At 42.4% G+C, this 16,563-nt stretch overlaps 1 protein-coding gene across 5 annotated transcripts in view; it reads right to left on the bottom strand.

Moving 5' to 3' along the window:
• ERBB4 (erb-b2 receptor tyrosine kinase 4) overlaps window positions 1-16,563 on the bottom strand; it is an 833,408-nt gene that overhangs the window by 509,298 nt on the left and 307,547 nt on the right. For 4 of the 5 annotated variants that reach the window (XM_081196711.1, XM_081196710.1, XM_081196712.1 and 1 more), the window contains exon 2: window positions 11,281-11,432. In XM_081196711.1, the coding sequence (XP_081052837.1) occupies window positions 11,281-11,432 (152 nt within the window). Of the gene's footprint in view, window positions 1-11,280; window positions 11,433-15,721; window positions 15,793-16,563 lie in introns of those variants that run through there. The other variant, XM_081196713.1, reaches the window with a different exon arrangement.

The raw sequence follows: 16,563 nt of genomic DNA, 5'->3' as shown, positions 1-16,563 counted from the left end.
TGACAATGACAGAAATTCTTCAAGGCAGAATCAAAAATTGTTCTATTCTGTTATAGCTATCGTCCCATTGATCCCCATCCTCTCAACATTTCTATGTTTCCCTTGCTCTGAAGATATAACTTTTATTCCCTGGAGGGGAAAAGCAGAAGCAAGAAGGATATGCATAAACAAGCCTTAATGACCCCTATGATTCCCTTGAGCAAAGTCCATCAATATATAGCGTGAAATGTTATTTTTTGGATTCCTAATTAAGGTTGTGACCAGCCTTTAAAATTCATTACACTCATCATTGAAGCCAAATCTTAATACCTCACCATCAAGTCCCCCGGGAAGCCGTGCACTTGGCTTTACAACCTAATAAATCCATTTTCAATTTAAGTGCATTTGCCACTAGAGCTTTGGATGCTTTATATACTGGACTGTTTTCGCGGAAATAAAACTTAAGCCAGCATTTCCTACACAATGCAGATGACGGCAAGGGGTGTGTAGGGCATCAAGATATAGAATTGAGATGTTAAAGTAGGTGGCAGAGGTTCAGTGCTTCTCTCATTCAGGAGAACAACAAACTAATATCTAAATTACCTGTAAGCAACAACAAAAATAAACTGTGGTGTTTATTGCATAGCTAAGCATTATTTGCACCAATGCTGACTTTAATCACAAGGTCCACATTTAATGGACAACACAGGGAGGAAATACCTTAATTCATGGTTATCCTTTACCACAGTTGCTCTTCGACCACCCTAAAAAATATGGGTGTTTTTCTCAACCCCCAGAAAGACAAGGTCAGTGCTACAGCATCTGCTTTGCATATATTTAGTTTCAGGCCGGACTCCCAACATCTAAAAGTAAAGGACTTGGGCGGCTGCACTGAGGACAGTCTCTGGAGAACTATTACTGATAGTGTCACAGCTCAGTGTCACAGCTCAGTGACTTTTTGTGTGCAGAAGGTCTCAGTGCAGCTCCCGGCAGCTCCAGCCAAGGCTGGGAAAGGCTCCTGCCTTAAAGTGGGACAAAACTGTTGCTAATCAGTGCAGAGGCTACTAGCAAGATGAACAAATATGCTTCTAATTTTCTGTGCTGGGCTCGAGGGCTCCACAGCGGCCCATGCAGCCCAATCAACCAATGTACTTGTTAGTTTCTGTGTGTGTTGATTTCTGTACCATTTTATGCCAACATAGGATTATAAGCAGCTTACAAAGGATAAAAACCTGTTTCACAGACTTTAAAATATAAACATCCACAGTTAAATTACACAATAAAACAATTCAATTAAACTATTAAAATATAAACATTCAGAATTAAAATGAACAATGAAACAATCCCATTAATATGACACAGCAATTAAAAGAGAGAAACTCAGGTGGAGAGATGAAAGGAATGCCTCAGTCTGATGATCCCAGAGAGGGGGCTGTTCATTAGCTACCACGTCTGGTCACGGTTGCAACACTAAGTTTGAGCATTACAGTTGTGCCACTCAAGTATCCTATTTTAAGACTTTGTGATTGCAGGGGGTCATGACAAATCAAATGAATAATTTCTGCATGCCTTTGCTAGAGTATAATGGAATGAGCATGTTTCAAAGTGCTTTGAGGGAGGCAAGGCATAGAGAACTACAGTAAAAAAATTGAAGGTTATTTGGAATCTTTATCTACTATCCTTTAACAATACTTTCTAGGCAAAGCTGTTAAAAGATCTGCAGTTTGAAGCTGTATGGAAACAATGGTATTAGGATATTTTAGACAGGCAGATTATGTGATCTGCAAGCAGAACTAAAAGGGCTGGGTACTACTAAGAGGTTGAACCTTTTAATGTTTAGAATGGAGGAGAGAAGGAGAATGGTTGTGTTCTCACTGCACCTCAGAGCACCAACACCTGATCCTCTCCTGAAACTCATGGTGGGAAGTCTTTTCAACCTACTTTTTAAATGGAAACAACAATTGTGGACATCTAGTCTTCCTGCTCCTCTGTTCTTTGGCTAACAGCAATCCTGGGGGGGGGGGGGAGGCGCAGCCAGCCTATCTTGGGACCAAGCACCTCCCACCTGGCCCAGCCAGATTGGCCAGGATTCAAAAAAGGCCAGTGGTAGGAAAGCCTGCCAATCCCCAGCTGCCAGCCTGGAAATTCCCCACGACCAGTCGCCTAGGCCCCCGGCATTGCTCCCACAGGAGGGAGCCCCCCATGGGTAAGCCACTATTATTCACATGCAAACAATATAGTGATAGAGCTCAAAGGATGACAATACCAGGACATGGATTAAATTCCAAAAAAGAAATTGTGTGAGTGTATCCTCTATTGACTATTCCATAAGAAGCATGGTATGTCTCGTTGCAAGCGGAACTGAAAAATTCTATTCATGGTCTTAGAATTGGCCATTTGCAATGTTCCGTTCTTCGTAAGCATGCTCTGAGCCAGCCTTCAAAGGCCACACAATACTCCTCTAGAACACTATGTGAATTTAAATAGCTGACGTAGATTTGATCTGTGCCTCATATAATTCACGCACATGGTCAGAAACAAACCACGGCTTCCCACAAATGAGCAACATACACTTGTGCACACAGCTCACTTGTGTCTGAGCTGAGTGGAAGCAAGGGACAGCACTGGTTTAGCTCTCTGAGAGCGCTGCTCTCTTGTTGTGTTTTGGGTATCTTCTCCCTGGGAGCTGTCCTCACTGGCTTAGCTTGTGGTTTGTTTCTTGCAAGGCGCAAGCTGGCAACAAGCCAATAACAAACCTTGGCTTATGGTCATAGTTTGGTTGGAGAGAAACAAATCACAAGCGCTGGTTCACACATAAAGCTAATCCAGGCTACAGTTGGTGTCCTCCCAGCTGAGCAAAGGGAGAAGCAGGGATGCAGGCAGGGATCAAGGCGGGCGCAAATGAGCCACGCGCACCAGCATGCTGCTTGTTCATGCTAAACCATAGCTTATTTCAGATTATGGCTTACTGTGCTGTGCCAACTAAGACATTATGAACTCTGCCAACACACTCCCAAGTTTGTTCTCTATTCAGTCCACCAGCGAATGGTTTCTTCTAGTTTCTTACATTCACATTATGTGCTTCCAATGAAGTTCAATCATTTAAAAAATAAAAGCAAATGGTTAAATGGAAGTGCTTTGTATTATTGACTACCTTTTGAATATACTAGTAGTCTCTCCTTCACTGGATAGCCATCTGTCAGGGATGCTTCCATTGCGTCACACACTGTAGAACCTGCATTGAGCTGCAGCTTACAATAGAATTCTTCTATTCTATGTTTTTATTCTATTCTTCCTCCAAAAAATTCAGAGCAGGATACATTACTCTTCTCCCACCTCTACCCTATGCAACACAGACACCTCATTTTATCCTCACAACAACCCTGGGAAGAGAGTTAGGATGATAAAGCCTAAGGGACCCTGGTTAACCCATGGACTTCCATGGTTGAGTGAGGACTTTATGTTGTGAACCATCCTGAGAGCAAAGGATGAAAAGCAATATACAAATTTAATAAATAAGAAGAAGAAGAAGAATTTGAACCTGAGTCTCAAAATCGTAGTCTGACACTCCAACTCGCACTGGGTCTTTATTCCAAATTCCAAATTGAAGCACTGGTTTGTGTAGTTGATTGGCAGAAGCTTTCTGGAATCATTCCAAGTCCTACAAGGCAGTGTTTTCAACTGGAGACATCAAAGACTGACCTCAGACTTAGGCCACATACATTACAAGGATATATTTTACATTTGCACTATAGTCTTCTATTGCTGGCCATGAGGAAGAGAGTATTTACACTTATCAGAAGAAGAAGAATCTTTCTTTGCATCAGCCACTAGCCATGTACCGAAGATAGAGGTAAAATCTACATTCTGGACAAAATACATTCTGGAGGTTTACATCAATAATCAAATAATAGATCTTATTCTAATTGCCCCTGCACTTATCAATAGTTTTTAATTCTTTCCTCCCACTGCTAGGAAACATTTCTTGAAAAGGTTTGACAATTAGATGTTGTTTTCTGTTTGAATGAGACTGACCTTATAAGAGGTCAGGAAATAATTGCCCTTAGGATACACTATCCAATGATCTTGGAATAATTTGTGTTATGTTTCCCCTTCCTCTGCAAATTTTTTCTATTTGGATATATTCTGACTGTATTTATCATTTTCTCTATGGCATGGCTTATGGTAACTACTAATGTTCTGTATGGGTGTGTCCTTGGCTTTTTGATACAAAATGCTATCAATGTTATTAATATATGTTTGACTTTAGAATAGTATTTAGTACCCAGGTCAGAATCAGCATGGATAGCATGCAGCTCTAGTGCAAGATGCTGCTTAAGTCCACACCTAGTTACATCTAACATTAATTCGCTCAAAACATTTACCGTTTAGCTCTTCAAAGTGCATAGTGGCTCCTAACAGTGAGTGTGTGTGTGTGCATGTGCGTGCGTGCACGCACACACACACAGTCCCATGACGAAGATGAAATGATGTTGTTCTTAAGCATTTGGAGCTTTGAGGATGAAATGCTCAGAAGGGCTTCATTCATGGAAGTTAAGTGGAACTATCCTCCAGGCTGAGGCCATGGGGAGCCAATGTATCCTGTGTGGTCATCCAGAAGTTCTCCCTCTTGGCTAACATGGCTGCATCTAAAAGTTAACTGGTATAATGATCTCTGACAGGAGAACAAGTCCCAGTAAGAAGTAATGACTTTCCAGCAGTTTTAAGTGTGTTTATTTACAAAAAGACACATCCAGAGCATGGCTTCTCACCTGCTCGCATTTACAATAGTTGGTCTGAATTTTTGCCCCTCCCACAGCAGGAAGGATGCCAAACTCCTGCCTTTCCCCTCTTGCCCTTCCGTTGCCATCTGATCTTATCCAGATGCCTAGAACGGGGACTGAGAGGCTGGCCTGCCCCCTCTCCACTTTCACTCGACACAGACTCAGACCTCTGCTTATCTGCTGATTGCCTAGCAACGCTCTGGCTGCCTTCCAACTCTTCCTCTGCTTGAGAGCTAACAGAGTCTTCCCTGGGAAGGGGGTTGAACTGCCCTTTCTCGACTATGTCAACCAGCTCTCTTCTGCAGAGTCGGTCCCTCGTTCACTTAGTTTGATTTCTGAGTCTAACTCTTCCCCTGCACTCTGGGTGGCCATGTTCCTGACAACTGGTAACTCAGGTAGTGGTTCTCAGAATTTAAAGGTTTAGCAACTGGTTTCTCCACTTTTTAAAAGTCAAAATTGAAGATTTCTGGTTTCTAAAATATGTGCAGAGGTCAGCTGTAGCTCTACCTACATACCCGATATGACGTCCTCTTTTTTGCACTCATTGATTTAGGTTCTATCACAGGACCTGAAGGTGATGGTGAAGTAGTAAAGTCCAGTAAAATAGTAGCAGCTGTCCTGCTGCTCCAAATCCCAACAGGCACCCAGAGCAAGCGGGAATGCATAGCCACAAATAAATAAAAGGCTATCATTAATATGTCAGTACCATCAAGACAATCAAGAGCAGCTGCAACATGAGACTACATTCCCCACACTCAAATGCTGTAAGCCTTTCATAAAAGGGCAAAGTTTTACAATATCCTCTCTGGAAAGTATCTCTAAAGCTGCAGAACAGCTTTGAACCACTCTGGAGAGGTTGCACATTCTTAGAACAATCGAGGTAAAAACTGCTTGCTTGCCTCTTGTTGTGCGGCCACATGGTGAAGAGACTGCCTTGTATAATATGAACTAAGGCTGATAGAAAAATAGTCTTTTCCATTACACCTTTGATACAAGTTGGCATCCCCTACCAAAACCTCAGCCAAACACGTGTTCTTCTCCTGTTTACTCTGACTTCCATAATACGTTCTGCTCCCAGTTCCCTGCACTGCCAGGCTGACAATTACAAATGGCCAGAGATGATGGAAATTGTATTACAATAACATCTGGAGGGCCACAGGCTACCAATCCATGCCCTGTTGTGTCCCCTACATCCAAGTGGAAATTGCAAATATCCAATTGTAGATTGCAAGCACCTCAAAGCAAGAACCCATCTACTACTGCAACACTGCAAAGCTCCATGATGCTAATTATATAATTAAATGCATAAATAGATACATGAAGCCCATTTCAAGTCAGCGGAAGGCAGCTGCTCTCGTAAGAATGGGAGCCTCAGAAATAGCAGGAAAGATTTCATGATTTTCCAAGTTGAAAGTGACAAGTTGCTTGGGCTCTTGATTATATCCCATCTGCCACCTTTGTTAGGCCATTAAAATGTGTTTTTTTAAATGAAGAAATAAGCAGCATCCTCGAGCTAATGAATGTTAAATTATTAGTATAAACATGCCACCTTTTATTTCTGCCTCCAAAAACGTCTTTTCTCTGTTTTGTTTTCTAACTAAATTGCTATAATTTATCACATTAACTTGAGCTGCTCTTTTTTGCTGAGACATCTGTGAGGGGGCAGTCTCAGGTAAAAATAAAAAACAACTGCATGAAATCCTCAGTAACTATTACTACAAAACACCCGCCCACGCCCACGCCCAAATGGCAAGATTCTGTGGGTTTGCCACCTGCTGGCTCTTATTTCTTCAAGTTTAGCAGCCTCAAATAACATTTCACTCAGTTCTTTATTTAGAAAGCTAAAGTCAAAAGGAACAGCAGAGGGGTCTTTTTTAAAAAAAAGGAAAGGAAAGGAGAAATAAGCACTAGACAGAAGCTTGAAGTTAAGGGAAAATATTACAGGGAGCCGCTATCTCTATGAACATTTACTGTATAGTCAGCAACTAGTTTTCTTGGAGGACCACTAGGAGATGTGAGTGAGGGGAGGTGGGGCCTGGCAGGAGGTTCTGTTCCCACTAGGTCTGCCTGCTATGTGGTATTTGCCTCTCAGTTGAAGAACATAAAGAGAGCCCTGCTGCTGGTTCAGGAAAAGAGCACATCTGAGTCCAGCACTCTGTTCTCACAAGGGCCAACCAAATGCCCCTGGGAAACCCACAGGCAGAACCAAAATGCAACACTCCTGTCCACATCTGGGATTTCCAGTAAATTTTATTTAGAGGTATACTGCTTCAACTTCCTCAGACAAAGCATCTCTCAAGGGAATGGATTTGGATCAGGGCCTCCACAAGTTGCTCACCCGTAGCATACTTGCATGCAAGATATTGATAGTATATGATATTATTATTATTATTATTATTATTATTATTATTATTATTATTATTATTATTTACATCTATTAACTCCTTTCCATGCAATTTTTTTAATATTCTAAATTATGGTTGTGTGTGTGTGTGTGTATTATGGTTGTGTGTGTGAGGTGTGTATATCACCTCATCTGTCTCCTGAGAAATCTCTATGTGGGAGAAGAAGCTACAGTTAGAACTAGATATGGAACAACTGATTGGTTCAAAATTGGGAACGGGGTACGACAAGGCTGTATATTGTCTCCCTGCTTATTTTACTTATATGCAGAATTCATCATGCGAAAGGCTGGGCTGGATGAATCCCAAGCCGGAATTAAGATGAATCCCAAGCAGGAATTAAGATTGCCAGAAGAAATATCAACAACCTCAGATATGCAGATGACACAATCTTGATGGCAGAAAGTGAGGAGGAATTAAAGAACTATTTAATGACGGTGAAAGAGGAGAGCGCAAAATATGGTCTAAAGCTCAACATCAAAAAAACAAAGATCATGGCCACTGGGCCCATCACTTCCTGGCAAATAGAAGGGGAAGAAATGGAGGCAGTGAGAGATTTTACCTTCTTGGGCTCCATGATTACTGCAGATGGTGACAGCAGTCACGAAATTAAAAGACGCCTGCTTCTTGAGAGGAAAGCAATGACAAAGCTAGACAGCATCCTAAAAAGCAGAGACATCACCTTGCCAACAAAGGTCCGTATAGTAAAAGCCATGGTTTTCCCAGTAGTGATGTATGGAAGTGAGAGCTGGACCATAAAGAAGGCTGATCGCCGAAGAATGGATGCTTTTGAATTATGGTGCTGGAAGAGACTCTTGAGAGTCCCATGGACTGCAAGAAGATCAAACCTATCCATTCTGAAGGAAATCAGCCCTGAGTGCTCACTGGAAGGACAGATCGTGAAGCTGAGACTCCAAGACTTTGGCCACCTCCTGGAAAAGACCCTGATGTTGGGAAAGATGGAGGGCACAAGGAGAAGGGGACGACAGAGGACGAGATGGTTGGACAATTTTCTCAAAGCTACCAGCATGAGTTTGACCAAACTGCGGGAGGCAGTGGAAGACAGTGGACCTGGCGTGCTCTGGTCCATAGGGTCACGAAGAGGCGGACACGACTAAACGACTAAACAACAAAAACAAATATAACAGTTACATATATAGAATCATAGAACTGTAGAGTTGGAAGGGACCCCAAGGGTCATCTAGTCCAACCCCCTGCAGGAATCTCAGCTAAAGCATCCATGACAGATGGCCATCCAACCTCTGCTTAAGGTGAGTCCTCAACCTCCCGAGGGAGACTGTCCCATTGCTCTTACTGTCAGAAAATTCTTCCGTATGTTTAGTCAGAATCTCTTTTCTTGTTACTTGAAGCCATTGGTTCAAGTCCTTGTTCTCAGTTCCATGTAACAGCCCTTGAGATATTTGAATATGGCTCTCATATCTCTTGTCAGTCTCCTCTTTTCCAGGTTAAACATCCCCAACTCCCTCAACCATTCCTCATGAGGCTTGGTTTCCAGACGCTGGATCATCCTGGTTGCCCTCCTCTGCACACATTCCAGCTTGTCAACATCTTTCTTAAATTGTGGTGTCTTTCCTTGATCTGGACACTATATGTCACTATAGAAAAAACTGGAAGTAGCATATAAGCTATACAGACACTATGTCAGGGAACTGCCATCGGAGGAACAGGTGGGGAAAGGGCTCACGGAGGCTGGGAGGGACTCAACAGCTAAAGCAGGGACCAGCAGGGGGAGAGGCGGGTCTCTGGAGGAAAGTCTCACGGAGGCTGAGAGAGACTCAGCAGCTAAAGCAGGAACCAGCAGGGAAAGAGGTGGATCTCTGAGGGAAAGCGAGCAAGAGGGAGGGCTCAGGGACACGTCCAGCGAGAACAGTGGGGAAGTGTCTGAAGCTCCCATAGGGAGACCCACTCCTCGCCGGAAACTGTCACGCCGTGAGTCCCGAAGACGTGTTTCCGTTAAGGAGCTTTTATGCTGGAGGCGCTTCCGAAAACAGCCACTGTCGGAATCTGCAAGTGACTAGAGCAGACATGTCTGAGGGGCTCTGTCACAGACAGAGGTTTGTGGAGTTGCACAAACTCTGAGGGACTACGATTTTACGCACAAGCAGCTCATCATCCCATCACACACTATTACAACAGTTCTTTCATAAACTATCCACACCTTAACCAAAGAGCAGAATCAGTCTCTCTCTCTCTCGCTCTCTCTGTGTGTGTGTGTGTGTGTGTGTGAGAGAGAGAGAGAGAGAGAGAGAGAGAGAGAGAGAGAACATCAGTCTTCATGATCTTGCAGTTCTCTCTCATTTGCAAGGTTTTTTTTAATTCCTAGTCTATGTAATCTGGTCATCAATAGAATATATCATCAAGTGAGCACACAGATGGTAATTTCTGTGGTGCACCAACTGTGGTGCACTAACAATGACCTGCCCTTTTATATTAATTTTGCCACACTCACTGGCCCACCCCGGGTGTCATCCCTGGGGGGGGTGACATTGTCTCGCCCCTCTGGGACGCTGCCGCGGGCGGCTATCCCTGCCCTCAGGTGCACAGCATGTGTGCCGCTCCAGGTGCCAGAGCAGCTAGCTCTGCCTCTGGCCATACTAGCCTTAATCCAGCACTGGAAGTTTGATCATAGATAGCATAGTATCACAAAAAAGGCTGAAATACGGGATATGTACCGTATTCTTCACTCTATAAGACACACTTTTCCCCTCTTAAAAAGTAAGGGGAAATGTGTGTGTGCGTCTTATGGAGCAAATGCAGGCGGGAGGCTCTGCTCAGCGCTCCCTTTAAAGAGCCGTGTGGAGCTTTTCCTCCTTGGAGAAAAGCCCCCAAGAGCCGCCCACACACTCCACATGCTCTTTAAAGGGAGTGCTCTTGGGGGAGCCTTAGCCGTGCGCAGCCTCTCCCGGGCAGGGGATGAAGACTCCCCTTGCCCGAGAGAGGCTGCACACGGCTATCCCATAAGCCGCGTGCTCTGTCCCGTCCCCCACCTCCCGCAAAAGCCAGGGACAGCCGCGCTCCCTTTAAAGAGCCGCGCAGAGTGTGTGTGTGGCTCTTGGGGGCTTCTCCCTCCTCGGGGAAAAGCCTGCATGCATACAGACTCTGCTCAGCACTCCCTTTAAATATTTTTTTCCCTTGCATTCCTCCTCTAAAAACTAGGTGCACCTTATGGTCAGGTGCATCTTATGGAGTGAAAAATACGGTGTTTACTCAGTTTCCCTAATTAAATATGTGTTGGGGGGTTATTGTTTTAGTTTGTTACTATGTTATGTATCTTTTTGCTTTTGTATTGTAAACTCCCCTGTGATCCTCGGTATAGAAACTTAATATAACCAAATAAATGCAGCCACTTTCTCTACAGTGGTTAAGAACTTAATTTGTTCTGGAGGTCCGTTCTTAACCTGAAACTGTTCTTAACCTGAAGCACCACTTTAGCCAATGGGGCCTCCTGCTGCAGCTGTGGCACCGGACCACAATTTCTGTTCTCATCCTGAAGCAAAGTTCTTAACCCGAGGTAATATTACTGGGTTAGCGGAGTCTGTAACCTGAAGTGTATGTAACCTGAAGCGTATGTAACCGGAGGTACCACTGTAGTTCCATTTAACAGCTTGGAGTAGTAAAACTGTCTAAGTGGTAAAGCTGACTAGGACTGCTAGTCATTGTCACAAGGTAAATTACTCAATTAGCTATGCAGAAAGTATTTCATGTTGCACAGAGCAAAGTTTCGAAGTTGCTCTAGTAATTACAGAGCAGAGCCATACGTGTTACTCTCCTAGGCACTACACAAAAGGCATTGGCAACAGCTACACCAAAACAGACACACATCCGTTCCAGGGATCTATTGCATTCCTCCAAAGGCTAACATTGTCTTTTACAGAGTACAAATTAGAGCCCTATGGGAACTTGCAAAATCAATCTGACTAAAGGCCACAGCAGGACACCTGCACACAAACACCCTGTGTACCACTGGCAATATAGCTCTACATCACCCCCTAAAAATCTCTGTAGAGCTGTCATCTGTACACAGCCTCAATCTGTCATTGCAAAACCAAATGTCAGCTCACATGTATTTTTAAAGTAGCAGAGATGTCACTTACCCGTAAGAAGGAGAGATCTCGGTTATGTTCAATGCTGGTGATTTCTAGGTTACCCATAACTACCTCGCAGTTCTCATAGTACTTTCGCAATGCACGATACTGTTGCTCAAGATCAGACAAAGAGCTTAGCTTGTTCTCCGTGCCAGCACAAACTGGAAGAAAGATGAGAGGGAAGAAAGAATTAGAATTAATGCAAATATACAACTGTAGCAAGATATACAAGAGCAAGGTTTCTGTACATGATGCACTTGACTCCATTAGACCATGCCTCTTTACTCCATGCATTATGCTTGAAGCAAAATGGTAATATATACAAAAGTAAGCTACAATCCAGTGAATTCATTTGAGCAAAATGTACAAAATGGTTCATGCCCACAGGGTGTTTTCTCACTCTCCTGACTGTCGGCCATTTAGCCAACCTCTTCCACATTCAAATATGCTTTTTAAACATCCACAAGATTTGCAGCAACAGAATACATGGGGTAGATACAGGTGGGATTCCAAACAGAAAATGAGAAAAGCTTCATTATGTTCCATGATCTGCATATGTGCAACTCTGCATTGAAATTAATATTCACAATGGGATTTCAAGCATGTGTATGCTGCAATTCAAAAGTGGTGTATATTGAAATGGGATCAGAAGATCGGTAGTGATGCCTGAAAATATATCAGTGGGGCAGCCAGTGGAAACCTAGTACAGACTCAAATGTACATTACCTTACAGTGGGTGATGAGTGTGGTAGCCAATCCCAACTATGGAGAAATGCTTATAAACTGAGCTAGTTTGTGGTCATACACTGACATAACTTTTGCAGCATCTTAACAACCACTCAAGAATCCAGGATAATGAAATAAATTTTGATGTCATCAGAATTCACTAAAGGTTTGTTTTAAATAGCCACTATAACTTAAAGGCAAAGGACCTAAGTAGGTCTGAGTACAGTACACGACAGAGGGGGTGTTTGGATATTACCAAATGAGAAGGAAAGACTTCTTTTGGTAGAAGGCTTAGCCAAAGCACAGAAATACAAGTAGTTTCAGAATGCCAAGCAAAAGAAGCTGGGTTTCAGTTATTTTGCACCTGAATGAAACAATCAAATTTATGTGCCTTCTGTGCTCTTCTGTTCTGTTTTGTTTTAATGGTGAATAGAGATGGAGTCCAGGGCAGGAAAATGTGCGCCCTCTCAAGCTCACCACTGCAAGTGCCTCCTTAGTGCTACACAATAAGCCAAGGCTTGCTGAAACCAAACACGGTGATGCAGAACAATGAAGGACCAGCATGTACAGTTATCTCTTGAAAGCTTTTGTGGGATTACCAGTTTCATGTAACCAACATGCTTAAGTATAATTACTGCATGAAGGGGTCAATGTAATAGAGTAAGCTGTTCTGCCAGACTTCTCTAGGTCACTCCCCTTCACCTTGGGAGGAAAGTAACCAAGCCTATTGTTCCCTTTTAGTCTACCTGAGAAGCTTAGCATGTAAAGATGTCTTAGCTGCTTGTTACAAGCTCAGACCTCATGGCTCTTACAAGCCATTGTTGTGTACCAATAATTTAGGAACTCTCACCACTGTAACTAAGCCAAGTTGTACTGCCTGTGCCTTCTGAATGCTGCATTGAAAAGCACCTGAACCTGATGTTTGGAGAGTAAGTAATCTAGGAATTCTTTTTTCTATAGAACTATCTTTTCCTTGCCACCAACAGCTTTTAGAATTATATTATCAATAGTAGCAACAGTATGAACCTCTTCCCCTCACTTCTAATTGTAACTGCCTGCAAGCATCATCTACTAACTTTTTTAAAAAAAGAATTTTGAATTATTATTTTTACCAGCATATTCTTGCACTGCCAATCAATAATTTTATCGGAGAGAAGAGGAGGTGGTAGTAGTAGCAGTGTGGGCTACCCAAGTCATAGTGCTAGTTGCCCAAGAGAAGCCACCTGTCGCTGCAGGTCAGGTCTTGCTGCCCAGCTCATGTCAGGTGCAAGCTGAGCCCAATCCAAGTAATTGCCAGTTTATGTTCCTGGCGAGTCAGGAGCAGTGTGTTGAGGTTGGGAAGTCAGCAAACAGTTATTTGATTTTGCAAAGATCTTGTTGACGATATGGATGCCCTGCCCCTACACACACATGACCAGATCACACAGGCATTAGAGACTCATAAAGAAACTGATGTAATTTGCAGGCAGAAGAGCATTTTCAGGGGCAAGGGAGCTTGGTTCAAAATACATCCACATCTTGTGAGATGGGCAAATATGTATTGCAACCCAGATTTTTTTGTAGCCGATGGAGAGAGAGAGTGCAAAAGAATCCTTTCCCCCAGGTCCAGACAGTCCCCAGTTGTGGAAAAAGAAACTGCATTCGAATGTAAAGGTTGGATAAAACTATGCCAAAAACTAAAATCATACAAACAACCACCCAGATTCTGCAGCCGATTCAAAGATTTAGGATGCCCAGCTTCAAGAGGCTGGAAGGGAGTACGTTTCTTCCCTGATTTTATGGCAGATGTAGTATCCAAAAGGGGAATACAACCTCTACACTACAGAAATCTCTCCGTGCAAATTTCCTCTTGGATTTTACTTACTTAAAAGTGTACATCTGAACATTCTGGCAGCTCCAGCAATCTGGATTACTGGCCACCACCGCACAGTTTAATGGTACACACAGCAGCTAGGTGTTCTGAAAATGCGTTGGCTCAGCACCATGTTGCTTGCAAACATCCTATCCAGAAAAGATAAAACTCCATGCCTGGTCCAAAGAGGATTCTCCAGGAATTCATTCATAATAAGATGTATTTCGGGAAGAACATTTTCTGTCTGTATCCTTTTGATACATTGGAGTAAAATACCAAAAGATGAGCAGAGCATTGCGGGAGAATTCTTTCAGTTTAGTGACAACCTTTCTGACGAGAGCCTAGGAAATAAGTTCCAGGTTTAAGAGAGTTTCTGAAGTCTGAGATGGAGCAGAAGTATATTATGCAAATCTGCAGACAGAAGAAACTGACACAATTGTTTCCTTGAAAAAGAAACCTGCAAGACATAGCTAACCATGTGAAAATGACCCCTGTGGCGCTGGAGAAACACGGGGGCCCTATTTATAATGACAAAGGAGTGCCTCCTTAAAGTGGGAATAGTGTCAGAATCCCTACTGGAGGTCAGAGTCAGTAAGGTTCTCTACAAGATTGCAATTGTAAGTTTCATAAAACATTTTCATATGGTATGTTTAGATATATTATGGCCTTATAAGAAAGCGCCTTGCTACTCTTTCAAGATCTGAGTAGAAAGACCAAAGATCTTCCTGTTCTGGAGAAAAAAGAACAAAATGGGATTGGTGTAGCAGAGTATAAAAAGCCAGGCAGAAACCACTAGAGCCCCAGAGAAGGTTCAGTCATGCTAATGCAGAGAGCTGCCATAGAGTAGTGGCATTAAGTGACAGTCAGGAAGCCCCAGCCATGAATTCACACAATTGCCTAATTTCTCATCAGGCTACAATAATAATACCAGCCCACCTTACAGTAAAGTTGCAAGAATTAGTGCACTGTAGTGATAAAATATATTATACCACGACAACCTACCAGGGTAAGTGTGTCTATATAGGGGGGGAGAGAGAGAGAGAGAGAGAGAGAGAGAGAGGAAGAGGAGCAAAAGAAGAAATGGCTGGGAGAGAACTTTCCAAAAATTAGCAGGAAGTTTTCTCTTCTATAGAGTATATTTTTAAAACTGCAATCTGACGTTGTACCGTCCGTTCTCTCACCACATTTTCCCACATATGTATCAACCTGAGATAAAGGCACATGAATTGTGTTGGACATGTATAAATTGCTATACAATTGCCAAGTATTAATACACAGAGCCTTCTGCCTGCTTAGCAAAGAAATTTGGAGTCATATAGACTTGTACATATTTTTAGCAGCCACCCCAATGCATGACAACAAGCAAAAAACACTAATGCTATAGATGGAATGAATTTGGCAAACTATGGCTAGTCCAAAATATGTTTAATTATCAGAAAGTGAAATGACAGATGTTGAAGTTTGAACACATGACATTGTCCAACCTTTGAAATCTAAACGGGGGGTTTTTCCATAAAAATATTAGCACTGGCACATATCTACTCAGAATTAGATATTCAACCCCAAATGTTGACACCTGCAATGAAAATACTAGGATGGTTCCAGACTAGCTAATCATACAGTAATGACTACCTTCAATTTATTTGTATTTATGTTCTTAAATTTATAACACACTTTTCTTCCACCCACTCTGAGCTGATTTTGGGGTGCACATGGGGGGAAAGGATGGGGAAAAGTCCTGTTGTACAAGTGGAATTCCTTGAACAGGACTTCTGCTGATGGGACTTATTAGCTGAATACCACCCTAAGTAAGGATCCAACACCAACTGAAATTCTGACAACAAAGAGACTTTAAACAGAAAATATATTAACCTGCTACTGTTTTCAAAAACCAAGGCTGGCGTGTGGCCTCTAACTATTTTAGCCACACATTTTTTGCTTTATTGATAGTGCTGTAGGAGCTGCGCAAGCACACATTGCATCTTCCGCATTCTGCTCCTGATTTAATGAGGTTAACTGTTTAAATGACAGATTAATAAATACAAAGAGTTCAATGGCATATTTTTTCATCACATTGTAAAACATGCATTCTGAAATTTATTATATGTGATGGACCAAACAAGAAACATAGAGACAGAGCTACATTCTACAAATGATTACAGAAATATATAGTCATTCTGCAGTTATCCCTTGATTAATTCCATTTTAACATTTAAATAATTGCTAATATTTTCAGGAGCACATTTTCGATAAGCCAAGGCTGGTTGTTTTCTTTTATTTTTAATTAACTTTACTTAATGCAACACTATGCACTTTTGTGCATCTCTCCTCATCAAAACTGCAGCCTACTTTTTAAATTGCTGAGGCTGTTTGTGTGTGAGAGTGTCATTTTAATTTAAAAAAAAAGGAAAAGGGGAAGGGGGAAAAAGCTTGTTAAAGAGGGGCTCCGGAAAAGATTACCAGCCGTGCCTCTCTACACGAGGCCTTGCCTGAGTAGAGCACGACTTTCATTTGCCAATCGATTTGCCAATCAGGCGGTATATACACAAGGCATTGCTCACAAGATCAGGCCCATTGATTTCAGAAGTCCATTTATGAAAAGAGAACTGAAAATTCACTTTCCCATGTCAGCTTAACGACATGGAGCCCTCTTTTGAACACAATTGCAATGTGTTTGTAAGCTTTTTCTTATAAGGCTTTATCAACCTAAATTG

This window comes from Podarcis bocagei (genome assembly GCF_964188305.1).
Source record: "Podarcis bocagei genome assembly, chromosome: 1".
In the NCBI taxonomy this organism is placed as follows: domain Eukaryota; kingdom Metazoa; phylum Chordata; class Lepidosauria; order Squamata; family Lacertidae; genus Podarcis; species Podarcis bocagei.
This window is presented reverse-complemented; position numbering and strand designations above follow the sequence as displayed.